The 27,245-nt window shown below is 39.0% G+C and overlaps 2 protein-coding genes and 1 long non-coding RNA gene across 9 annotated transcripts in view; 2 read left to right on the top strand and 1 right to left on the bottom strand.

The window, feature by feature from the left end:
* LOC105499396 (DEAD-box helicase 4) overlaps positions 1-8,198 on the top strand; it is a 73,672-nt gene extending 65,474 nt beyond the window's left edge. For all 4 annotated transcript variants that reach the window (XM_011771942.3, XM_011771948.3, XM_011771944.3 and 1 more), the window contains 4 exons: positions 4,741-4,840; positions 5,996-6,266; positions 6,408-6,518; positions 7,510-8,198. In XM_011771942.3, the coding sequence (XP_011770244.1) occupies positions 4,741-4,840; positions 5,996-6,266; positions 6,408-6,518; positions 7,510-7,587 (560 nt within the window). In that variant the 3' untranslated portion in view covers positions 7,588-8,198. The remainder of the gene's footprint in view (positions 1-4,740; positions 4,841-5,995; positions 6,267-6,407; positions 6,519-7,509) is intronic.
* LOC105499395 (uncharacterized) lies at positions 2,247-12,766 on the bottom strand. 2 transcript variants are annotated; one of them, XR_011625018.1, is made up of 3 exons: positions 12,672-12,766; positions 11,487-11,741; positions 2,247-2,706 (listed from the first exon to the last, which is right to left on the bottom strand). It is a non-coding gene; the product is annotated as an uncharacterized lncRNA (long non-coding RNA). The 2 variants fall into 2 exon arrangements; XR_011625019.1 differs by having other exon boundaries at positions 12,679-12,756.
* A 6-nt stretch (positions 12,767-12,772) lies between these two features.
* LOC105499499 (interleukin 31 receptor A) overlaps positions 12,773-27,245 on the top strand; it is a 106,638-nt gene continuing 92,165 nt past the window's right edge. For all 3 annotated transcript variants that reach the window (XR_011625017.1, XM_071098912.1, XM_071098910.1), the window contains exon 1: positions 12,773-12,967. The gene's annotated coding sequence lies outside the window, so the exon portion shown is untranslated. The remainder of the gene's footprint in view (positions 12,968-27,245) is intronic.

Raw genomic sequence — 27,245 nt, 5'->3', positions numbered from 1 at the left:
TTTGTCACTTGATCATCCCTGATCCAAAACTCTGAAATGCTCCAGTGAGCGTTTCCTTTGAGCCTTATGTCAGTACTCAAAAAATTTGGGATTTTGGATTTTCAAGTTAGGAATGCTGAACCTGTATTAATATGTATTAATATTTTACGTATTCTCTTTAATCTTGGAAAAGTGTAGTCTTTTCTGGTTTGACAACTCTTACCATACAACTCTTAAATAGTAATACATTTAAAAAATAGTAATTTCTAGAATCCCTTGTGTTATAAGGTGAAATAATAAACCTTTGTGCTTTTCTTGGGGCTCTCTCTGAGAAATCTCAAAAGTTTTCTAGGTGAATTTCTTCTTCTAAATTTATAATTTGATCTTAAAAAGACAGAAGGAGTTGTCAGAGGAGAGTTGAATATTTGTAGGATTCGTGGGTATGAGAGAAACTATTTGGTTATCAATTTAATTGAAGTGACAATAAAACATTTAGAAGTGAACATAGAAATTAACATGGTTGTAAATAACCACAGCTGTTTCATAAATAGGGAACCTTCTCTCTTTAGTCTTTTTTTCTTCTTTTTTTCCCCCTCTTTAGTCTTTTTTTTTTTTTTTTTTGAAACAATCAGACCTAATAAAGTCAACAGAATCTCTGCGATCTAGGCTGATTACAAGGAGGGTAAAGAATAACTTTTTATCCAGTGTAATGGCTCTGAGGAAAAAAAAAACTCCTCATATTATAAGTGAAAGCATTAAACAGTAAATCAAGAAAGTAATTCCATCAAAACTGAGTGACCTTTGCTAAAATGTTAACACCTTTTATAGCTTATTTTGACCCAAGTGTTGTAAATCAAAGCAGATAAAATTCAGTTTCCAAGTTTTATCTTTCATTGTGCTTTTTCAATGTTCTGGAACAAACTGACATTTTAGGACAAAATGTGTCTCCCCCAGATTCTCTAAGATCCTCTAATGGGGTCTGCAAGGTAAAAATAATTTTCATAATTATTCTAAGAATTATTTTAATATGCAAATATTGTTCAAATAATTATTTAAAGGTTATCTAGGCGTTAATTTTTAATATGGTAAATATCAAAACACACACAGAAAACTCCAGGATTGTCAATGTTTTGTGAGTTTAAAGGTGACAGAGACCAAAATGTTTGAAAGCCACTAAACTACTTTTTTTCCTTGAAACGAAAGCAATTACAGTTTTTATTTCTGTCACTGTTATTCCTGGCGTAGTTGCAATCACTTATGTTAATTACATCTTTTAATTATAGTAACTTCTATTTCATAAAGGAAATTGGGAGCAGGGAGATGGGAAACTGGGAGATGTCATACACAAGCATTGTCTACTGTTTTCAGTTACCTGAAGATTTTGGAAATTACCTTCAAGATGATATTTTTCAAAACATAAATACTATTGAATAAATGACTAAATTTAGTTGAACACAGATTTCCATTTTCATACTCTTAAACATCATGGAGGAATAATACTAGCTTATTTTGCTGGTAAACCTCTATACATTAAGAAAAACAAACCCAAGTAAAATAAGTGTGTTAAATTTAACACTGATAATGGGGAAAAGATTTTTTTTTTTTCTTTTTAAAGCAAAGGTGTTAGTCTCATTTACCAAAGATTTCACTTAATTATGTGAACTTGGATTCTTAAAATGTTTCTGATACTTGTAATAAGTTTTTTCAAAAGTTTAATATAGTTTATATTTTTCAAAAGTTTAGAGCATTACAAGTTCAATTTCTTTACTTTCTGATATTTTAGGAATATTTACCTCGATAACATTTCTATTCATCTTTATAAACAAATTTGAATAGACTTCCTTTAAGAGACTTTGTAATTTAATGTGTTAATACTTCTATAGGGGCTGGGCGCAGTGGCTCACGCCTGTAATCCCAGCACTTTGAGAGGCTGAGGTGGGCGGATCACAAGGTCAGGAGACTGAGAGAGACCATCCTGGCTAACACGGTGAAACCTGTCTCTACTAAAAATACAAAAAAAGTAAGCCGGGCGTGGTGGTGGGCGCCTGTAGTCCCAGCTACTCGGGAGGCTGAGGCAGGAGAATGGCGTGAATCCAGGAGGCAGAGCTTGTAGTGAGCCAAGATTGCGCCACTGCACTCCAGCCTGGGCGACAGAGCGAGACTCCATCTCAAAAAAAAAAAAAAAAAAAAAAAAAAAAAAACTTCTGTAGGATATTCACAACTGATTTCACATAATGATAAAACCCTTTCTGAATTACAGGCACATAGATAACTTATAGCCTCAGTTCCACCACGTCAGCCACATATCAGGAGTGAACACAGAAATACAAAAATTTATGATCAAATAACTAAAGCCAGAATTATTTATATTCTTAGTTGATTTTGACTCACGGGGCAAATACACACAGAAATAGACCAACAAAATTGATTCTCTATCATTTTTCACCCAACAGAGATCATCAGATAGTCTTATAAAGCTAAATTTGCAGTCATTGCTGCCACTAATGGGAAATAGCTCATTGTCTGACCTAGAACAAATACAAAATTAGTAGGGAAAAACTAGAGAAATAGAATCAGCAGAGTTAAATTTTTATTGCTACTTGCAGTTCACACTGGGAACCAAGGAAAGACAAGACCAGGGCTTGAGCTGCTCAGCAGTGCTATGTATGTGGCTCTGTCAGATGAATCCGTTTTAGCCTTGGGCGTCTTGTTGGATGACCTCTGGAACTGTTGAAACATAATTTTTAATAAAACATAAAATCATCATTCTGAAATAAATGTAAAAGGACCACGATTCAAAGATTTAACTCATTGTTATGGGAACCAGTTAGCATTTTGATTTTGCTATTAAATTATAATATAATTTACTATTAGATGATTTTGGTCATCTAATAGATATCTAAAGCTTAAATATCATCTCTAAATGATTTTTTCCTGTAGTCTTCCTATATCAATTAATGTTAGTTCCATTTTTCCAGTTGCTCAAACAGAAAATCTTAGAGTCACTCTTGATTTCTTCCTCAAACTATACGTCTCATCTGTTAGCAAAATCCTCTTGTACCATCAAATTATATGTAGAATCCTTTAAATCCTCAGTTAAAGATCAGATCATGTTACTTCTCTGCTCGAAACCCCATGTTTTCCCTTCTTAGAGTAAAAACGTTCTTTCAGTAGCCATCAAGGCCCTTTATGATATGGCCTCCATTACCTCTCTGACTTTATCTCCTATTGCTCTCCCTACTCCAGCCACACTTGGCCCATTACTCTTCCTCATATATACCAGGTAGACTTCTGCCTCATGGCCTTTGTACTTGCTGTTCCCTCTGCCCAGGATGTAGAGGCCACATTAGGATCTCTTTTCTGTTTGATGAGTATAAGAACACCCATTTCTCAGAGGCTTAGACTTGTCTTTCCCTCTTCCTTAAGCTCTTTTCCTAGATACCTGCACAGTTCACTATCTTTATTAAATCTTTACTAAGATACCATCTAATTGGGATATCTAAAGTAGGCCTGTCTAATAAGCCTATCTTAAAGTATCTAAAGTAATCATCTCTGGACCATTTATCTTACTGATTTTTTCCTTTTTAGTACTAAATGCGTAATATGTATTTGCCTCCCCATAGTGAAAGCAGGGGCTTTTATTTCTGTATATCCAACAGAAACATTGACAGGCATTTGGTAGGCACTTAATATTTGCTGAATAAATGATGTGAGCTGACAGAGAAATGGGGAGAGTGATTATGAACACTAATACATTTGTATATGCTTTAAAGCTATAAATTATCTTTCTTCTCTAACATTTTATAGGGAAATTCCCTGTGTGGGAAAATATCTGGCACATGCTTGAATTTCTACTGGTTAAATATTTTTTTTTTTTTTTTTTTTTTTTTTTTTTGAGACGGAGTCTCACGCTGTCGCCCAGGCTGGAGTGCAGTGGCGCGATCTCGGCTCACTGCAAGCTCCGCCTCCCGGGTTCCCGCCATTCTCCTGCCTCAGCCTCCTGAGTAGCTGGGACTACAGGCGCCCGCCACCGCGCCCGGCTAATTTTTTGTATTTTTAGTAGAGACGGGGTTTCACTGTGGTCTCGATCTCCTGACCTTGTGATCCGCCCGCCTTGGCTTCCCAAAGTGCTGGGATTACAGGCTTGAGCCACCGCGCCCGGCCCTGGTTAAATATTTTAAGAAACAAATATTCCTTAACAAGTTAAGACCCTGGGATAAGGCTGTCATTTAATTTTTTAATCTGTAAAATATTTTGGGAATGAAGGGATTTGAATTAGAGATAATGTTTGGAACACTGATTATATAGAATTAAGCAGCCCCAGGTCAGATGCCACTATTGTAAACACCTCGGGCAATCACGGGAGAATGACAGATTGGATTATCTTGAGAGGTAGAGAGCAAAAATCATTTATAGAGTGAGGGAAATGGAGGGGAGGAAAGGACTAAGATGATTTTATACTACTAAGAGTTGGCAGGCAGATATGACTTACCTTTCCCTGAGGTTCTACTTCTTGTGTTGGCCTGGGAGGAGGAAGGACGAGCTAATTTTTTAAATCCCTAAACTAGCAAAACAGTCCTTGTGTCTTTGACATCCATTCTAGAATTAGAGTCCCTCTCATGTACCAGGTCTGGCTGTGGTGCTGGTAATAAATACAGTGGCGGACAAAGTTTCCTGTTCAAGCACTGCCTCCTACCCCTGCTTTATTTTTCATTTCCTGATTTTGAAGTTTGACTATTAATAATTTCATTTGTCTTGTAGGGGATGAAAGAACTATGGTCTTTGTTGAAACTAAGAAAAAAGCAGATTTTATTGCAACTTTTCTTTGTCAAGAAAAAATATCAACTACAAGTATTCATGGGTGAGTAGATGAATATAATTTCTTATTGGGGAATGACTTCTATTTGGTATTTAAGAAACATCAGTTTATATAACTAATATGATACAATCCTAGGATTGGGATTCAGAATTCTCTCAGATCTAAACTGTTATTGTCCTTTATATGAGGAAAGGGGTAATACCCAGGAGTACTAAACTAGTATTTTTCGTCTTCATTCTTAGTTTTTAGAACTAAGCGGTTGTGGTGGGTAAGATAAAGGTCTGCCTTAGATAGCCTCAACATAAGAAGTGGAAACTTCTCAAGAGATCTCACTTAAGGATCTCTGGCCCCATATCAAGTTTTTCCTTTGCTAAATGTAATCTTTCTTAGGCCTTTTTAAAATTGGAGTGCTTTAAAATGTCATATTAATACAGTTTTATTGGCACTTTATTAGTAGATCCTAAAATATTGCATAGTATATGGTATTCTGAAATTATACTTTAAAAATATATTTTTAAGCAAGCCTTCTAATCAAGTAGTTGTATATTTTATGTTAAGGCTATAAAGCATAGAGATTATAATAGGATTTGATTTTTGTCAGACTTGAGTTTGTATTCTGTCTCTACATATTAGTTGTTACTTTACCTCATTTGCAAATGGAGATAATTTTTGCAACTCAAAGTATTATTGTGAGGATTAAATAAAATGGTAGCTTGGAAGGAATTAGTATACTACTTGGTATATAAGAAGTGAACATTAATGTTAAATGCTGCTATTCTTTTTTTTTTTTTTTTTTTTTTTTTTGAGATGGAGTCTCGCGCAGTTGCCCAGGCTGGAGTGCAATGGCACGATCTCGGCTCACTGTAACCTCTGCCCCTCCGGGTTCAAGTGATTCTCCTGCCTCAGCCTCCCGAGTAGCTGGGATTACAGGTGCATGCCACCACGCCCAGCTAGTTTTTTGTATCTTTAATAGAGATGGGGTTTCACCATGTTGGCCAGGCTGGTCTAGATCTCCTGACCTTGTGATCTACCTGCTTCAGCCTCCCAAAGTGCTGGGATTACAGGTGTGAGCCACCGTGCCCAGCCAAATGCTGCTATTCTTACTATTATTAAAAAGAAATTTGTATGTTGAACTTTAATGATTCACTTTAATGATTTTAAGAGTGGTTCTAATAACATGCTTTCTTTTCTTTCAAGTGATCGGGAACAGAGAGAGCGAGAGCAAGCTCTTGGAGATTTTCGCTGTGGGAAGTGCCCAGTTCTTGTTGCTACTTCAGTAGCTGCCAGAGGGCTGGATATTGAAAATGTGCAACATGTTATCAATTTTGATCTTCCTTCTACCATTGATGAATATGTTCATCGAATTGGGCGTACTGGTCGTTGTGGGAATACTGGCAGAGCTATTTCCTTTTTTGATCTTGAATCGGATAACCACTTAGCACAGCCTCTAGTAAAAGTATTGACAGATGTAAGTTAAACTTCTAAAATGGAATGGATAGTTTTCTTACTTCGTTGTTGAAAGTAGACATTTTATGCATATATATATAACAAGTAAACTTTTCCAATCTTTAAGACTTTATGTTGCATATGAAGTCAATTTTTTTTAAAGGCGCAACAGGATGTTCCTGCATGGTTGGAAGAAATTGCCTTTAGTACATACATTCCTGGCTTCAGCGGTAGTACGAGAGGAAACGTGTTTGCATCAGTTGATACTAGAAAGGTTAGTAGAAGGGAAGAATTCAGAACTTATCTTCTGGTTACTCTTTGTAAATGTTGTGCTTAATATTGTGATGTAACTATAATATTTAATAATCAAGCCTGGAAGGTAGCTACTTTATTATTTCATTAACATTTTATGTATATACATATTTTTGGTTTTAAAGGTCAGGAATTAACCTTGAGATTTATGCCTAAACAGTCTCCTTTCCCAGATTTTAAATTTTAATTTGGAATCTTTTAAATTTCTGATGGAATTATTTTTGAATTCTGACATTAATAATTAATATAAAATACAGGACCTATTGGGGTTACAAGCCTTTTATTTTCTCTTTTTTTTTTTTTTTTTGAGATAGTGTCTGGCTCTGTTGTCCAGGCTGGAGTGCAGTGGCATGATCTTGGCTCACTGCAACCTCCGCCTCCCAGGTTCAAGCAATTCTCGTGCCTCAGCCTCCAGTATATCTGGGATTAAAGGCATGTGCCACCATGCTCAGCTGGGTGGGGGGGGGGCGGTGGTGTGTGTGTGTGTGTGTGTGTTAAACTCCTGGCCTCAAGTGATCCACCTGCTTCAGCCTCCAAGTGCTGAGATTACAGGCATGAGCCACTGTGCCCAGCCATGAGGCTACAAGTCTTTTCTGGTATGTCAGGTTTTTATAGACTGAGCACCACCTTTATATAGAAACAATGAACATGCTAATTAAATATTTATGCTGATTCATTGAGTGTAGTGCATTAAGTTTTCCCCACTTGTCAAAAACTATTGACTTTAAAAATATTTTTATTGAAACATTTTGTGCAATTTAGACTTCCTGGTTTGACATGAGCCTTTTTTCAGGTGAATCAGATTTAGTGAGAATGAAGTTCTTTGTGTATTTGGGGAAGACATGATAGATACTTTGAGTCCTTGCTCTCAGTCTGAGTGATGTAACTTTAAAGCTGTCATAAAATTAAATGTTTGTTTCTTTTTTTTTTTTTTTTTTTTAAATAATTACCAGGGCAAGAGCAGTTTGAACACAGCTGGGTTTTCTTCTTCACAAGCTCCCAACCCAGTAGATGATGAGTCATGGGATTAAAGCCAAAACATCCTTCAAGTCTGTGGTTTTGATGCAGAGAAGAAAATAGTTTTGATTTTTGAGTTTTTAACAGAAGTATAAAACTTGACATTCTCATAGCTCCTGTCCTTGTATTCTCACTCCTACACTTAAAAAAAAATCCTTACTGACTAGTTATGTGAGATGCTAAAACTTACAACAGTGTAGTTACTGATACAAACGGTGTTAACTAGAAATATTAAAGCATTCTAAATGTCTTTCTTATTTCTGGTATCTTCTTCAGGGGGCTTAGACATGTTTAATGTTTAAATGCCAAGTCTTACTATAGTGTTTATTGATCTTATAAAACAAGTAAATAGGATATGATACACTTTTGGTTAAAAATTACTGGGTCTCATTTTTACTTGAGTCTTTAAAACAGTAGTGTGTCACTATAATGTGATAACATAATCTTTAAGAAACAGTAGAATACCTAAGCCTTTCAAAGTGATTTTGATTTTTAGATCATCAGATGTATGATGAAAATGGTTAAATGTTTGTGATGGGAGCTCTGTACTCAATGGCATAACAATGTTTGTTTTTATAATATACAATCTTTCCTTGAAATAAAGGATGAAACACTTTTCCCTTAAGTTTTTCATCAGCACTTTAAATTTTTCTTTGTTGCACATCCTAGCCCACACTCCTGTATTTTTGAAACTGTTTTTTTGTGTCTTGTGTAACCAATGCAGTGAACAAAGTCTTACATAAATTAAATATTAATTATAAAATACATTACTGTACAGATGTGGCAATGAAAATTAATCTTAGGACTCAAACCCATTTATCAACAAAAAACAATGCTGCTTACTCTTTCCATAAATTTTCGATTCGTATTTTAAGATTGATGAAAGAACCCTGTCTTTCTTCATTTTCTATTATATATCTTGAACTTGCTATGCCTAGAATAAGTTTCTTTCTTTTTTTTTTTTTTTGAGATGGAGTCTTGCTCTTGTTGCTAAGGCCGGAGTGCAATGGCGTGATTGTGGCTCACTGCAACCTCCGCCTCTCGGGTTCAATCAATTCTCCTGCCTCAGCCTCTCCTGAGTAGTTGGGATTACAGACACGCGCCACTGTGCCCAGCTAATTTTTAGTAGAGACAGGTTTCACTATGTTGGCCAGCCTGGTCTCGAACTCCTGACCTCGTGATCTGCCCGCCTCAGCCTCTCAAAATGCTGGGATTACAGGCATGAGCCACCGCGCCCAGCCCAAAGTTCTTAATAAATTGTTAAATGAACGAACCCAAATATTTAAGACCCAGTGAGGTGTAGATACTGGGGCAACAAAAATGATTGGTATTGTTACCGTTCACCTAAACAATCCAAAGTGACATGTCCCTGATGTATATCTTGTTATAGGAATTTAGTTAATAAATGAGGCATCACATATGAAAAAGGAAGGCATATCAACAGGTAGTGTGTTAGGATAACTGGGTAGATGGCTGCCTCATGCTGTATTCAAAATTAACTTCATGTGAATTATAAAATATTAAAACTAATAGTTATAAATATTAACCCTTTGAAGGGTTGACTTTAAGCTAAGGAACAGAAATCAAAAAGGAATCTGATTTGATCACTCAAGGAAGGATTAGTTGCCTACATAAAAAATAGTGAAAAATAGACAAGGAAAAATACTACTGTGACCACAGTGGTTATCAATGTTCTGTATATGTGGATATACTAATAGAAGAATGCAAAGAACATAGAAACTCAAAAAAAGAAGTTCAATTAATAAAAATACAGGACATATTTCACTTTTATTCTGTTATCTCACTTCTGGGAAAGGCTAAATGAATGAAGGTGTTTAGATTGTTATTTGTAATATCTGTGTGTCTTAATTTTCTAGTTTCATTTAGGAAGAGTATAGGCCAGTCTTGTCTCATTTTTTTCATTGCTTTTTTTTTTTTTTTGAAACAGATTGCTCCTTCTGAACTGATTGCTTTTCAGCTTTTGCTTGATTTGTCAGATTATCTAGTAGTGTTACTGAATCAAATACAAAAAAGGAAAGGAAATGTATCATACATCTACCACCATTACAGATGAACTGTAAATGTCCCTATGTTTAATTACTCTTCTCATTTGTAGGTATAGGTTTGAATCATCTCTTCAGAAGTTATCAAAGTAACATGCATAAATTAGAAAATAAAATGCCGTAGAAGCATTTGTAATAGAAAGCAATATACTTCTGCCCCTCCCCTTCCAAATTGCCATTCCACATCCAACAATCAACTATTAACCATTTCTGTTCACGGCCATTATATACAGGTTGAGTATCCCTTATCTGAAATGCTTGGGACCAGCAATATTTCAGATGTCAGATTTTTTTTTGATTTTGGAATATTTGCATAATATATAATGAGAGATCTTGGAGATGGGCCCCAAGCCTAAACATGAAATTCATTTGTTTCATTATACCTCATGTACAACTTGAAGATAATTTTTGATAAGTAATTTTGTGCATGAAACAAAGTTTGTGTACCTTGAGCCATCCCAAAACTAAGGTGTCACTATCTCTGTCACCCATGTGGACAATCTGTGGCATCACATTTGGTGCTCAAGGTTTCAAGTTTAGGAGCATTTGGGATTTTGAATTTTTGGATTAGGGATGCTCAACCTGTATTTTTATCTCACCAACTTCAGACATCTGTTGACGTTGATACATAAAGATTTAACTCAAATCTCTGACTCGCCTTAGTATACTTTGTGAGATGATTTTAAAGGCACCTTTTCCTATCCTCTCTTTGTATGTCATAACATCTGTAAACTGCACATTCACATATCCCAAGTTAACATTTGCATTTTCTGTTACCATAAAGTCTCCCTTATATCCACAGATTCTAAAATTGAAAATCTAAAGCCAGAGTTTATATAAATACTGTTCACTGGATGGGCCAATTAACAGTCTTGATTGCCTCACCTTTACTGTCTTCCTAATTTTATGACTTCTGCGTCTGCAGAGAGAATGGGAAGTGTCAGGGTCAAATGAAAACTGCTCAAAGCCATTCCACATACCAATTTGCTTTGAATTTGGATCACACACTTTTTGAGCAATTTGTTTACCCTGTTTGTAGTGTTTTTTTGTTTTTCTGGGAGACAAATCATGCCTTTTTCCTATTACCTTCCCAGGTTCAATGTTAATTTTCTTAAAAGATCCCAAAAGATATTGGTCATCTTCAATTTTATGATGAATGGGACTTTTAATTTTTTGTGGTACTCAGGGTGCTTTGAAAATTGTCTTTTTTTTTTCTTGGTCTCTAGGCGTGTTTTTTGTATTTGATAATTTTTTTTCCTCAAGTTTTCTCTGTTCTCTGTTTTTAGAGTTTCTATTAGATTCTAGAACTGCTGAATTCTCTATTGTATCTTTCCTGTTTTTTTCATCTTTTGTATTCTAGTATATATTTTTTACTTTCAACCCTTTAATTAGCAATTGTTTTTAATTCTCCAGAGCTTGCCCGGTCTATATATGTTTAAATGTTGCTTAATAATAGTGAATTTTCTGCTTCACTAGTACTTTTTAAATTCCTGGAATTTCACCTAAGAAATCATGTCTTATGTTGATCGTTTGTTTTTCTGCTGCTTGGTGTCAGAAATCTTAAGCCTTAATCATTTTATATGTTGTATGTACACATGCTCCTCAATTTACAATGGAGTTACATCCGGATAAACCCACTGTAAGTCGAAGATAGCAGTAAGCCAAAAATCCATTAAATACACCTAAACCTGCTGAACATCATAGCTTAGCCTGCCTTAAACGTGCTGACAACACTTAGCCTAAAGTTGGGCAAATTCATCTATACAAAGCCTATTTCATAGATGTGTTGAATATCTTATTTATTGAATACTGTACTGAAAGTGAAAAACTGGTTGTATGTGGGCACTCACCATTAACGTACACAACTGAAAGCACACTGGGCTGAAGAATGTTTGAAACATCTAAAATTGCTGGATGACAGGGATGCCATGGTGACAGGGCAATCAATTTCTCTTCTGGTGAGGCTCAAGAATAAGTACTTGGGCATCCACACAGAACGCAGTAGAGTTTGGGTGGTTTACCCTCGCGGTCTTGTGGCTGGCTAAAAGCTGCGTCTGGCTGCTGCCGCCCAGCATCACAGTCTCCATCTACCACATACCGCTAGTCTGGGAAAAGAGCAAAATTCACAGTACGATTTCTGCTGAATGCATATCGCTTTTACACCATCATAAAGTCAAAAAATCATGTAAGTTTAACCACTGTAAGGGTCCTTTTGGTATATTTAATGCAACTCAAGATCAGCTTTCATCAGATTCTGCAAGTTCTTCCATTTTTGTACTTTTCCCCTCAGCCCTTAGAATCTAGTGCCCTTTTTCTAATTATTTCAAGGTCTGCTCTCAAGAGAAGGCAGAGGTTGAGACGTCACTGATAAGGCTTAACTTTTCCTTGAATTCTTTGCATTTTAATAGGAGTGAAAGACTGTGGCCTTAGCTAAAAGGAAGCTCAAAATGTGGAATCGTAAACACCAGCTACATATGTGAGAGTTTGGGAATAATGTTGATGTAGTGGGGAAGGAATGTCAGGGGGTACCTGATTTCACACAGGATGGATAACCTACTTACTCCACCAGTCCCTGGGATCTTGGGGGTGGAGTAGATACGTCTTTTCTAATTTCATTGTTTGCACTGAGAGCATTTTCCCCTATTTATTGAATAGAGACAGGGTCTTGCTGCGTTGGCCAGGCTGATCTCGAACTCCTGGCCTCCAAAAGTGCTGGATCACAGGTACATGCCACAGTGCCTGGCCTTGATAACATTTTTATTATATAGGACAGCAGCAGTGCTCAGTTTTCTCCTCGCACCTTCCCCATAGCTTCACACTTGTGCTGGTTTACGTAGTTCTCTCTCATTAGTGCCCTAACTTGGGAGCAGTCATTTTTTCATTTTGTTTGGTGTGGCCTTCATCGATTTTTTTAGTGGATTGAAAATAGTGTGGTATTTCGTTTTCTAAAGCATTTTCTAAAAACTTCGACTTGCCAGTATGTGCTTATGCTCACTGTTGGCTTTAGATTCCCCGTTCCGCACCAAAGCACGAACCTAGTACCTCCAGCATGAAACAATCCAGAAGGGAGTCGCCTATGTCCTGGGGCCCTGGCCGGGAGAACGCCGCAGGGCGGGTGGGCTGGTGGCTGGCTGTGTGCGAAGAGCCGCGTCGAAGCTGCTTCCGCCCGCGCGTCCCGAGCTCGTGGAGGCGGGCTCCCACCGGCGGCCCTGACCTGGGGGTCCTGACTGTCTCCCAGCCAGCGGCGGGAGGTTGGCCGGGTAGGATGGGGGACTGAGCTGAGAGTCACGGAGCGGTTCCTGCCCCGGGAGCCCGGGCTGGCCACACCCAGGTGAGTGGCACGGTGGGGCGCGGCGCAGCTGCGCTGGCCCCGCGGGTTTTCCTCGGTCTTTCACTTTAGAATAGCAGTTCTGATCTCTTTGGATCACATAAATTATAGAGCCAAGTTTTACATAAAATTGCAGGGGCTTTAACCTTTGACCTCCTTGAAATCCATTAACAGACCCACTCAAAGGAGCCGAGAACTGCACATTGACCCCTGCTCTAGAGACAGATGGTGCCGTGAGGGATTCCATGTCAGAAGGGGACAGGGGAACAGGGATTGGCGTGTGGAGACACTGACGCTGGACATTGAAGTGAGCCAATGAGATTTGTCCCAGTTCTTAGATCTTTACCTAAGTGATCCGTTAATTGTTTTGCTCTAATTTGGGGGATGTTTATCAAATCATCAAAGTAGGTCATCTGGAATATATTTTTTCTGTAGGAGTTGAAAGATTTCTTTTGTCTCCATCAGAGTTTTCTGGATGTAGAGTCTCATATTTCTGTGGGATTCTTTTTTCAGAAACAAAAATCTTTTCCCTCTCCTTCTGAACATAGGAACTTACTATCCCACCATCTTGGATATTTTAACTTGGTTTTAATTTTAGTTTTGGGATGAGGCTTACCATGTGGGAGATTGAAGAATTCTCAACAGAAATCAAAGCACTTTAAAATATTTTTTTAAATTATGGGTAGCAGGAGAAGCTTCTTCTATATAACAAGGTAAGGTTACTCCAACTATTTAATTAGTTGGAGTAGCTTTAACATTGGCTGTATTTGCCGACTTGTGTGGTACCTAGCGTATCAATGACCTGCTTTAGGCTTTGATTTACTTATGTGTAAAAGGAAGACAGTAACTAGATTTTTTCCCTCCACATCTCCACATGATGAAGTCACACAGTCCATACAGTTACATAAAGTATTTTTAAGAGGCAGCCCTGTATCGGTATCACATTAAGAGGCTCGGTATCATAGCTGAATGCTGGTGCACTTGGATTTTAATGCTCAGGTCTTATTCTGGTATTACATTAACTGCTTTGTCGATTTTAGAGAGTTGATTCTTGAGAAGTCAGTGATCACTTTGCCAACTCTAGTGGTTGAATCTCTATTATGATATAATTTGCCCTTGGGATATCATACAGCAAGAGTGATATTGTTAATTGACCATCTTGGCATCTTATTATATACCTCCTCTAGCAATTGTTTCATCAAGTGTTCCATCACTGGAGATTTATTCATGATAATCCACGTATGCCAATCAGCTAAGAATACTTCCCAATGTGTTCATGCCAGTTAAATGTTGCAGTTACAAGTTCTGGCAATTTCATCTTAACATGTTTGTTCTTCAGCTGAGGTATTTTATTGGGCTAGCAGTCATCTGGGTAGGTGGAAAGCTTGGTTCCAATAATTGTTTCAATTTTATAAACAGAATTACTGTTGCTATGATGCCACAAAGAAAACACTATCATTTGGAGTAGAATTTAGAAGATATACATGCCAAAATAAGTTCAGTTTATCATAGTGTGGATACTATAAATATGTACTGAGAATAATGCTATCACTTATTTAAATAGTAACAAACCTGTAGTTTTCTCATCTGTGTATGTAATTCACTAGGAAAATGAACTCTACTCTGGTGAAATGACTCAGATTAACCAAAGTTTGAATCCCATTACTAATTGTGTGATCTTAGGAAAGTTAATTTTTAAAATGTGAAATAAAATTTGCCTACAATAAAATGCCCAAATCTTAAGTGTACAGCTTGAATGTTTACCTATGTATGCTCCTTGTAACCATCACTTAAATCAAGATGTGAAACATTTCTATCACCCTGGACAGTTTCCTCTTGCCCCTTTACAGTCAACTTCCTGGCTCAGAGCACTATTTTGATTTTTATCACCATGAATTGGGTTTGCCTGTTCTCGAATGTCATTTACATGGAATCATAGAGTATCTGTCTTTTATATGTGGCTTCTTTTGTTCAATATAATAGCCGTGAGATTCAGCCATGTTGTTTTGTGTAATAGTTTCTTTTTATTGTGTCATTTGAATAACTACAAATTGTTTTTGTAGTCTCCTATTGACAGGCATTTGGATTGTTTCCAGATTTTGAACAAAGCTCCTACAAATATTTTACTACAAGTCTTTTGGTCAACACAAGGACTCATTTTTCTGGGCATATACTTAGGAGTGGAATTGCTGGAACGTAGGGTATAACTTTTTATTAGAAACAGCCAAAGAGTTTTCCAGAATGGTTGTACCATTTACTATAGCCACCAGCATTATAAGAGTGTTCTGTTTGCTCCACATCCTCACCATTACTAAGTGTTACTGCTGCTTTTAATTCTATCCATTTACTGTGGTTTTAATTTATATTTCCCTGATGATTAGTGATGTTAGGTACCTTTTCATATGCTCATTGGCAGTTTCCTTCTTTCTTCACTTGTTTACATGTCTGTCCAGTCACATAAAAGGGGAGGAGAAAAGGTGGTGAAGCAGTGTTGTTTGTCTGGGGTAATGCCTGAGATTCGTTGTCTCATGCCAAGAAAATCAAAGATGCAGCCACACAAGGAGTGGATTTAGGAGCGGAAAGTTTAATAAGCAAAAGAGAAAAGGGAATAGCTCTCTCTTTTACAGAGAGAGAGGGATGCCAGAGTGGGTCTGCTGGTCCCATAGTGAAGTACACAGGATTTTATAGTCTGGCTTGAGGAGGCAGTGTCTGATTTACATAGGGCCCAAAGATTGGTTGAACCAGGTGTGATGTTTATATAGTAGTCAAAGAAGCTGGCCACCCCACTCTGATCTTTTATTATGCAAACAGATTTTCTACCTGGCTGGTGCCATGTTGTCTGCTCCTTACTGTACATATGGCTGACAAAGAAAAGGGAAGATGGAGCCGCCATGTTGAACATGCCTAACCTCTGGGTAGCCTTTTCCTATTGTCACAGCTGCCAGCTTTCACCCATGCAAACTTCCAGCTTGCTTCTCCATGTCTGCAGCTCAATTTTACAGGATGCTTTTTGTTAGAAAAGAAATGATTTGGGGGCTGCTTTTTATTAAAAGGGAAACCTGATCAAGGACTTCCTTACCCTCACTGTCTGCCTAAATAATTTTTTTAACTCCTATATCGTTGGGATCAAAGGATGGGGTACTGTCTTGCTGTTCAGTGGTGATACCAACAGTTGTGAAAATAGTTTATCTTTAGGCTAAGTTACAGTCCTTTGGGTTGCTCATTATATCTTTAGGGTGACACTTGCTGCTGTTACAACCCCAAAACTTCAGTGGCTTAACAAAATAGAAGTATGTTTCTTGCTCACCTGACTGTCCAAAAAGGGTATTCCCGATAGATAGGTGTCGTTCCCAGTAGTTACTTAAGAATCCAGGTTCCTTCCATCCTGTGGCTCTGCAGTCTGGTATGGCTTCCAAGATCTTTATGCTTCTCTTCGTCAAGCCAGAGAAAGGGAAAGAGTTGGGGAGGAGAGAGACAAGGTGGACTTGTGGAACATTTTTATGGGTCAGGCAAAGAAATAAGCATATACATCTCAGATTCCACTGTTAAAAACTTAGTCACATGTAACTGTAAGAGAGACTGGGAAATGTAGCCTTATCTGTGTGCTCAGAAAGCTGGGAATCAGCTAGCAGTTTTTGCCAAAACTGATGAAATGGGTTGTTTGTCCAGGATGGTCAATGGATTTCTGTAGTAAATTGAGTAAATTGAGACTTCTTGATCTTCACATTTCAAGGAATCTGTGTAAACTGCTAGGAGTTCTTAAATAAGACACCTTCCCATTCTCCGCTTTCTGCAGCATGAAGGAGAGTGACCATGGAAATGAAGATAGTGATAACTGAAATCCATTCTGTGGTGGTAGAGAATGCTTGGCTGAAAGCTCTTCTCCATTCATGATGATTTTTAAAATCTAGTATCTGATATTTATAAAATAAATGCAATTTGGAATAATATATTTCATCTTTCATAAATAATCCAGAACTTAGGATTTTAAAACTTTAAAAAAGTGATTAAGTAGTTTTAGTGACTTATTAGAAAATGACTTCTAAGACAGTCCATGGGGAAAAGCAAAGCTGTTTCTTTCACACCTTTTTTTCCACTGGGCTACTAATATACTCCTATATTTGAGTTGCCAAGTCATTATACTGTTCTTTTGTATTAAAATCCTCTACCTATGAGAAATTACTGTAAACCATTTAAACCTTGGGTCAGCAATCTTTTTAGCTCTTAAGAGTTCAGTACACATCATTGTTAGAGGAAGGAGAAGAAGAAGAAGGTAAAAGGGGAACAGAAAGAAAATGATCATGAGTTGAGGTGCAGTAGAGCTTCTCCAATTCTTATGTCTTGTAATAAAGTGGCCTTGTGTTGTCTAAGCTTTTCTTGGGCAAATTGTTACTCTAGAGCTGTCCTGTAAAAATATAATGTGAGCCATATATGTAGTCGATATATCCCAAATACTGTCATTTCAACATGTAGTCAATGTAATGATTATTGAGGTGTTTTACATTTATGTACTAAATCTTTGAAATCTAGTACATATTTTGCCTACACTTACATCTCAATTTGGATGCTAAGTTATCATTGGAAATATTTGATCTGTATTTAGAGTGTATGAAATGTGTAGTTATAGAGTAGATTCACACACCCCAGTTGTCCGGACATACTTGAAAGTTTTCCAACTGCTGAATCAAGTCTCAGTTTTTAAATTTAAATTTAGATTAAGAAACATTAAATAAAATTAAAATTCAATTTCTTATTGCACTAGCCATGTTTCAAGTGCTTAATAGCCACATGGGGCTAGTGGCTACCACATTGACACTACAACTCTAGAGTCTAGATTGAGTTTAGACTGTAAGCTCTGGGAAGGCAGGGACTTCTACCTGGCATTGAGAAAGTGCTCAAAAAATGTTTGTGAATTGAAAATATTTACGTAGTTTTAAAATGTCTAAAATAGAATTGAAAGTGGTGCTTAATAAATAAGCTAATTTAATTGGATAGCTGGAGGGAAGCCAGACTTCCAAAGTTAAACCTTTATTTCAAAAACTTATTCCTGATAAACATGCAAAGTACAGATACTTAGATCAGAACGGCTATACCTTTTTTTGGAGAATGCCTCTTTCTAGCCCAATGGCTGGCAATTCTGGTCAAATTGCATGTTAATTGCCACATAATGGTTAGCTAACCAATCGTGGAGGGAAATTTTAAGCTGTCGTTTCTGTAATCCATTGGTTTGCATTTGGGCATTATAAACTAAACATGAATGTAGTCAAAACAATTAAGGTTGAAATTTTGAAAATAATTATGCCCCATTCCATATTCCATGTCACTCTGCAGAGGAAACAATTTTATTGTTATAGGGGCATGCACATCTAATTTTGAAAATATAACTTGCAAAATATCCTAAGTGTGAAAAAATCACTCTATTCTTTGAGAATGGGATTCTTCTGCCCTAAAGGCCAGATGTCTTTTGTACTACCCAAATTTTACTAGTTCAATGCTTTACTCAAGTCGACCTTCTTTCACAAAGCTTTCTTTGATTACTATAGTTCACATTGATCCCTCCCTTCCCTGAATTTCTTTCTCACTCATGGTAAGAACCAAATATTTTGTCATCCAAATACTATGTATCTACAATGCTGTGAATTGTTTCCCATTTGAGTATTGAGTTTCATCACATCTAGCACATCCAACTCAGTGATTGATAAGTGGCAGTTGCTCAACATTTGCTTGAGTACACAGAAAACAAGAACACCATAGAAATCCTGGGTAATAAACATAAGAACCTCTGACTGTTCCATGCTTTGTGCTCAGATTGCTTTACTGCATTCTCTTGTCTTGAGTAGTGTCAGGAGCGTGGCTCAACTGGAGAGAGAGTGCTGAACTGCCAGGTGTTGTTGGAATACTGGATTAAAGGACAATCAAAATGAAAGTGACAGTCCAGCTTTTCATCAGTTATTGCAATAGTATAAACAAGAGTCTAAACCAGAGAAAGCACCTGCTGCATTCCATTCCTCTTGCAGTCCCCATGGAATGGCCCACTAGTTGAAAGTCAAGTAGACCAGCACAGAGAGAGGAGTCGTGTCACTGTCTGAGAGCTCCAAACAAAAGGCTTGGGCAGTTTTATAGGCCCAAGGCCTAGCAGGAGGCAGAGGGAAGGGTTAGGAGTGCAAAAGTACTAAGCAGTGAGTCAGGGGGGAGCAAATGGTCTTTGAGTTTTCCCGATAAGGTACCTCTAAATGGAGGCAGCTTAGCCAGGAATGCAGTAACTTGTAAGGTCATGGTGGGCCAGGGGACTGTAACGACTTCCAGAGACTGCAGTGCACTGGCAGTGGAGAGAGCAACTTTCACCTGCGAGGCCTGTCAGATAAAAGTGTTTGTAATTGACTATGATCAGGCCTGCAAAATCACACAGGTTTTTTGCTTTTTTTATTTATTTTTTTTTTTGCCAGGAACTGGACTCCTCAAGTAGGAAATCACTTCTACTGTCAAGGCCCAAAACTACTCTCATCTATTCTAGGAGGCACATTTTCTCACATTTTAACACCTCTGAAAGCAGGATGCATTTTACAATTGATGTCCTACAATTGTAGTGTCAGGTAACAGTTTATGATCTAGTTCTATGAAAAGCTTCTTTTGACACTTGTGTAAAGTCAAGGAAGCACCAGCATCAAAAAGTCTTACAGAATACTGATGAGATACAGTATTCTTTTACATCATAAACAGTGTTTACATCACATCTAGAGTTTGGCAGTTTATGTCTTTGGCATCTCCATTTTAGGCCTTCCTAACATGTTCCAGTGAGCTTCCCAAGACTATGTAAATTCTTTCTCTGCCAGCTGAGAAGAATCTAGTTTCTTTTCTATTTTTCTTTGACCAAAGGCCCTTGTTCTGTAAAGGTCAACATAGTCTTAAAAAAAACCTATCAGATCATATATCCTTTTTTTCCCTTACTGATGCTTATCTTTTCCAGGGATTGTTGGAATCTTAAATCATGCCAAGCCTTTCTGGGAATGGCTTGAAGAATTTCGAGAAATAAGTGACATGACTAAAAATGAAATTTCACTCATTTGGCTAGCTGATGGGTCTAAAGTGGAAGGAGTTGGGAAGACACTTCACACATGCAATGGGTCATTTCACTTGACTTTGTTGGGACTGCTGTGAACTGTCATAAACTCTGCCAGGGCAGAACAAATGAATTAAACTGTGGAATGTTCTGTGGACTTCAGCATCCAATTGGAACCATTTTCCCCAAATCCAACTGTTAAACCTGTCTAGGATTAAGGACTGGGGATGAGATTCTGATGACCTTCCAGTGGTGAACATCTGCACTGTTATTTGTCTTTAACACAATTTGGGGAGCAAATTCAAATGGTAGATAAGACTAGGGAACCACAGGATCCTCAGGGACCACGTAAAACATGTGGCAAGCAAAAGTCTTTTTATAGAAAAAAGATTTGGAGACAAAATTTTGGGATAGTGGTCCTGCCAACCCTGTCTGCCAATGACTGAACAAAAGACTCAGGCACTGGACTCCCTGAAATGGACTCTACCTTCCTTCTTTTGTGTGACCCTGTTTACCTTTTCCATATATTTCTCCCTTCTAACACTCTCCTTAGCCCTGAGTTATTCTGATGTCCCCCCCTGCTCAAGAACAACTGGCTAGACTTTAGATATAGACAGCATGTTTAGATAGATGTATAGTAACACCTTCTGTTCATTTTCTGCCTTCCTGAAATTTGTTTTAGTTACCCATCGCTGCATAATAAATTACCCCAAAGCCAAGTGGCAGAAAACTACATGTATTATCTCACCCTTTCTGTGCATTAGGAGCCTGGGCATGGCTTAGCTGGGTGCTCTGGTTCTGGATCTCTCACAGGATACAATCAAGGTGTCGGCTAGGATGCAGCCATCTCAGGGCTTAACTGGGAAAGGATCTGCTTCCAAGCTCACTTGGGGTTGTTGTCATGGTTCAGTTCCTTTGGGTTGTTGGACTAAAGGTCTCAGTTTCTTATGAGCTGTTGACCAAGGGCTGCCCTGATTTCCTTACTATAAGTGCCTCTCCCTAGTGCAGTTTACAGCAAGATAGCTGACTTCAGCAGAGCAGGCGAGTGAGAGGGCTGGAGGGAGGATGAGAAAGACAAAAGTTCCAGTCTCCTAACCTGATCTCAGAAGTGACATTCTGTTACTTTTGCTGTACTCTGTTAGAAGTGACTCACTCACTAGTTTCAAACTACACTCAAGAGAGCATTATATAAGAGTGTGAACTGGGAGACATTTTAGAAGCTTTCTACCACAGAATGCAAATTATTGCGTGAGTGATGTACCATTTAGAACAAGGGTATGGGTGTGAATCCTATTCCACATGTCTTGAATGTAATAATGTCACAGTGTTAAAAATTCAACTTGAATCTGACAGTCCCCCATCCTACTAGAATAGCTGGAAGTTTGATCACAGTCATTAGTGGGGAACCCCTCACCTTGTCACACACATTCATGCTTGTGCTGAGGTCCCAGGGTCATGAGCACCACCAAAGCCCTGGGGAAACTCCTCATTTATCAACTGCATGTCCACACTGCTTACTTCTAAGTTAGTTGTGGTGCTCTCAGCCTCCACAGGCAGTGCTTTTGGGGTCAGTAGCCTTGCTGCTGCTGTGCCGTCCTGGGGCAGGGAGTCTTTGTCAAGGCTGAGAGCTCCTGTTCCCAAGACCTGGCCACCCTCAGTGTACCCTGTAGTCACCCTCTTTGGAGCATGACTGAGAGGAACACAGGCCACCAAACTATATGTGTACGTGATCTGGCTTTTGTTGTTAGTGTGGAAGTGACATATATTCTCTTGCAGTTTTCTACATTCTAAGCCAAAGTCTGAATTCAACGTTCTATGACCTAGAATAAGCAAGACATTTTCCACAAATACAACTATAAGTAATCTTCAAGGTAAAGGCTATATTACAAAAGCGGAACACAAAACGTCCTCATTGTAGTTAATGTAGAGTCTTATAAAATTGTTTCTCACAAAACAGCAACAACAACAATACACACACACACACACACATAATGATAACAAAATGAAGAGTACACATAATCTTCCAAGAAAGAAAGCTTCATCCCAACTTGGTTAATGGGATGTTTATATTCTTAATGTCTTCAGGATACCTTCTGTGTGCATACATATCTTTTTTTTGTTTTTTTAGTTTATCCATATAGCAAGATGTAAGGGCCATCTGTGTCAACTATCTTTTGATTTTTTCAAAATTCTTTGATAAATTGTAAGTCCTGTGCTCTCTGGCTTTAGCTCTACTTGGCCAAGGCTGATTTGCATTCATGGACTATAATAAGCACACCAATAATAGTGCAGGCTGTGTTTGGATCTGGTGGTTCCATATCACTTAGACCTAGACCTTGATTTATTTTTATCTGCTCCTTTGGACTCTTAGAATAAATACAGAGTGCATGTATGTTTCAAATCAGCTCTCATGTTCCACCTTATGACAGGCTTTACTTTGTAACAAATTAAGTCACTTCCCTTTTGCCTTACATATTCTGCAGACTTCCAAGGAATGAAGGAAAAGATTGCAGTTACCTGGGGCCGGGCGCGGTGGCTCACGCCTGTAATCCCAGCACTTTGGGAGGCTGAGGTGGGCAGATCACAAGGTCAGGAGATCGAGACCATTCTGGCCAACATGGTGAAACCCTGTCTCTACTAAAAATACAAAAAATTAGCCGAGTGTAGTGACGGGTGCCGATAGTCCCAGCTACTAGGAAGGCAGAGGCAGGAGAATGGCATGAACCCAGGAGGCAGAGCTTGCAGTGAGCCCAGATTACGCCACTTCCCTCCAGCCTGGGTGACAGAGTGAGACTCTGTCTCAAAAAAAAAAAAAAAAAAAAAAAAAAATTGCAGTTACCAGTGTGGGATTGATATGGTTTGGGTCTGTGTCCCCACCCAAATCTCATCTCGAATTGTAATCCCCACATGTTGGAGGAGGGGCCTGGCGGGAGATGATTCGAACATTTTGGGTGGGGGAGGCAGATTTCTCCCCTGCTGTTCTCATGATAGTGAGTGAGTTCTCATGAGAGCTGATGGTTTTAAAGTGTGGCACTTCCCCGCCTCCCTCTAGCACACTCTCTTCTACTGCCATATAACATGTGCCTTGCTTCTCCTTCGCCTTCCACTATGATTATAAGTTTCCTGAGGCCTCCCCAGCCATGTGGAACTGTGAGTCAATTCTTTTCTTTATAGATTACCCACTTTCAGGTTGTATCTTATAGCAATATGAAAACAGACCAATACAGAGATGTATCCCTTGTCCCAGCTTTGGGGCAGATCCGTGTCAGAGGCAGTGGTTAGTCTCAGGGACAAAACCCCTTTCTGGTAAGAGTTTTGATTTTTATAAACCTTGGCTTTGATTCTGTCATCCTCTCCTGAAAAGGTAGGTAGGTGGCTTCTGTGCTCTGTGATGTTCAGGGAAATGGATGCTTTGATTCTCATGTGGTGATATAGTTTGGATATTTGTCCCTGCCCAAATCTCGGTTTGAAATTTAAACTCCAGTGTTGGAGGTGGAGGCAGGGCCTGGTAGGAGGTGTTTGGGTCATGGGGGTGGATCCCTCATGGCTTTGTGCTGTCTTCCTAATAGTGAGTTATCATGAGACCTGGTTGCTTAAGTGTGTGGCACCTCCCCCTCACTATCCCTCTCTCTTGCTCCTCCTTCACCATGTGATGTGCCTGCTTTCCCTTTGTCTTCTGCCATGATTGGGAGCCTCCTGAGGGCTACCCAGAAGCAGATGCTGCTATACTTCCTGTACAGCCTGCAGAACCATAAGCCAATCAAACCTCTTTTTTTTACCCAGCCTCGGGCCTTTCTTTATAGTAATGCAAGAATGGACTAACACATGTGACAAAGCCTGACACTGCACTGAGGCAGCCCTACTGGCAGAACTCTCATCACAGTTACCAAGCCTTTCCAAATACTTAGCTCAGTGCCCACTGAGGAGCCTACCTGCACCACATCAGTACCATTGTAAGCGTGATTCATTCCATGTTCATTCAGTGAGGGAGTATCACAAGAAGATGAATTTCAAGAACTATTTGAAGAAAGAGAAAGAGAATGGTGAGTTCTTCTTCTAGGGTACCATTTGGAAAATGGGTATTCCCAGTGAATTATCCTTTGCAAATAGCATTTTGATGCTGTTGTTCCTTTCTTTGAGGTTCCTAATGGTTCCTAATTTTCATCTGATTTATGAGACCCAGTTATCCAGCACATGAGCTATGGAAGAGCCTTTCCAGCATAGCTCACAATAAGCTTACTGCTCTAGCTTGGCAAAAACACTCCTCTGCTCCTCAAACATTCCTTCTCCAGTGTGCTCTGGGATGTAGCACCTGTCAGTCCTTTACTCAGAGTGCTTTCACTCTGTGGAGCCACATGTTTTTCCTGTTCTGAAATTCTGTTCAAGACCCATCATTCTAGGAAGGCTTCCCTACCGGCTCACTTACATTTGATGGTGAGTATGTATCACATTCTGCTGACTGTGAGCCTTTCATGAGAAGGGACTGTGTGGCACTAGTATGTTAATATGTGGGTGCCCAATAAATGGTAGCTGGCTGGTTGTGCCAGGATCCCCTTAGTGCTTATGCTACATTCCACTCACTGCAGTGGGCTTAGCTTCCATCCTTTGTGCCAGGAAAGAAAGCCATGGGAGAGATAGGATGTGACCAGAGATGAAAGCCTAGGAATCACAGAAAATGTGTCTGACAGTAGAGACAATACAAACTGCAATGATGAATTTTAGTTATGATTGCCATGTGTATTTGGGAAAGGAATTAGATGATTCTGATTAGCACCCCTCATTAAGAACCAGACCTGGCTGGGCGCGGTGGCTCATGCCTGTAATCCCAGCACTTTGGGAGGCCGAGGCACGCGGATCACAAGGTCAGGAGATCAAGACTCATCCTGGCTAACACGGTGAAACCCCATCTCTACTAAAAATACAAAAAAAATAGCTGGGCATGGTGGCGGGCACCTGTAGTCCCAGGTAGTCCCAGCTACTCGGGAGGCTGAGGCAGGAGAATGGCATGAACCTAGGAGGCAGAGCTTGCAGTGAGCTGAGATCGTACCACTGCACTCCAGCCTGGATGACATAGTGAGACTCCATCTCAAAAAAAAAAAAGAAAGAAAGAAAGAAAGAAAGAAACAGACCTGTGGACAGGACTTGCTTATACGTATATATGTTGTGGAGCTTAGTGCAGGATGAAAATATGGGGCTTGGGCTCAGAAAGTTAAGAATTTCAAGACAGCAATAGTGAGGCATTAAACCAAATTCAGGGACCTTCTCATTGTAAGGCCCCGAGTGACACAATTGTGCGGCTTGCATATCTTGTCTATAAAAGATTAACAAATAAGAGACAAAGGTTGAATGTGACTCACTGAAAATAAAGATTTATTTAAAATTAAAACCAAAAAAGCCTATTACATTCCCAATACAAATTACAGAGTCATGTTAGACTAAATCTTCTTGGTCTCATGGGATACACAGAGAACTGACTCTATCTTCAATAAGTCAGATTTTCAGCTAGAGAAAGTCACCTACGATGTGCTATCTCTGAGAGTGGGAGTGAGTCAGATTTTTATGTTGATAAGAAGAGTGGGCCGGGCGTGGTGGCTTATGCTTATAATCCCAGCACTTTGGGAGGCCGAGGCAGGGGGGATCCAACGTGGAAAAAACCCATCTCTATGAAAAATACAAAATTAGCCAGGCATGGTGGCACATGCCTGTATTCCTAGCTACTCGGGAGGCTGAGGCAGGAGAATCGCTTGACCATGAAGGCAGAGGTTACAGTGGGCTGAGATCGTGCCATTGTACTCCAGCCTGGGCAATAAGAGTGAAACTCCGTCTCAAAAAAAAAAAAAAAAAGAGTGAATTTTTTATGTTGAGAAACATGGCTCTAGAAGAGATACAAATTTGGATATGAAAGATTGCTGTGAGATTTGCAAGAGACAGTGATTGGTCTGTCTATACCTTCATTCAACAAATAGTCATGGCCTAATATATTGCCAAATGCCAAGCTGCATGGCCAACTTCCTCTTGTATTGTAGAAATTTCCTGTGCTTGCTTTACTTTGGGGCTTTTGGGACATAGCGTGTTTATCAATGCCTGTGAATGGGAAGGGGCAGGAGCAGGATTGGGCAGAGTGAGAACTCTGAATTTCTGCATTTCTTTTTTATTTGTTTGTTCTTCTTGTAGAGACAGGGTCTCACTCTTTTGCCCAGACTAGAGTGCAGTGGCACAATCATAGCCTCAAACCCCTGGTCTCAAGTGATCCTTCCTCCTCAGCCTACTAAGTAGCTGGGACTACAGATGCATGCCACCAGTACCAGCTAATTTTTGTTTTGTTTTGTTTGAGATGGAGTCTCACTCTGTCACCCAGACTGGAGTGCAGTGGTGTGATCTTCGCTCACTGCAACCTCCACCTCCCAGGTTCAAGCAATTCTTGTGCCTGAGCCTCCTGAATAGCTGGGATTACAGGCGTGCGCCACCATGCCCAACTAATTTTTGTATTTTTAGTAGAGATGAGTTTTCACCATGTTGACCAAGCTGGTCTCAAACTCCTGACTTCAAGTGATCTGCCTGCCTGGGCCTCCCAAAGTTCTGGGATTACAGGCGTGAGCCACTGCACCTGGCCCAATTTTTTATTTAATTTTTTAATTTTTTTGGTAGAGATGGGGGTCTCACTATGCTGCCAGGGTGATCTGAAACTCTTGGCACTAAGCAATACTCTCACCTCAGCCTCCCAGAGTGTTGGGATTAAAGGCATGAGTCACCACGTCTGGCCAGAATCTGCATTTCTACACAAGTTTCCAGTTAACGCCAATGTGACTGATCATGGCCACAGTTTGAATAGCAAAGTTCTGTAACAAACTGACTGGTTTTCAGCTGATAATACAACAATGAAGGAAGAAATGAACAACTGCTGACTGTATCTATGGATTCTCCATGGTTTCTTTTTTAATTATAATGATGTGGGAAAACTATTTGTGAGCTACAAATAGTTTTTATGTGATGAATTATGTGATGAAAATGCCAATAACACTTTCTCTTCATGGTCTTAAAGAAATGTTTTTGAAGATTAATGAGGTGAATGCTTGAAAGGCAGTAGAGTTTCCAGAAAGCATGGTACTGCTTTAGTGCTTGGCATGAATATGTAGTGGAGTCCACATATGAGTATTTCCTTGGAAAGTTGTTACGTGATTCTATTATATTTCAGAAAATGAGACTTCAGAAACTGCATTT

Source organism: Macaca nemestrina, chromosome 6 (assembly GCF_043159975.1).
Source record: "Macaca nemestrina isolate mMacNem1 chromosome 6, mMacNem.hap1, whole genome shotgun sequence".
Lineage (NCBI taxonomy): Eukaryota > Metazoa > Chordata > Mammalia > Primates > Cercopithecidae > Macaca > Macaca nemestrina.
The sequence above is the reverse complement of the archived record's forward strand: the minus strand, read 5'-3'. Positions and strand labels throughout refer to the sequence as shown.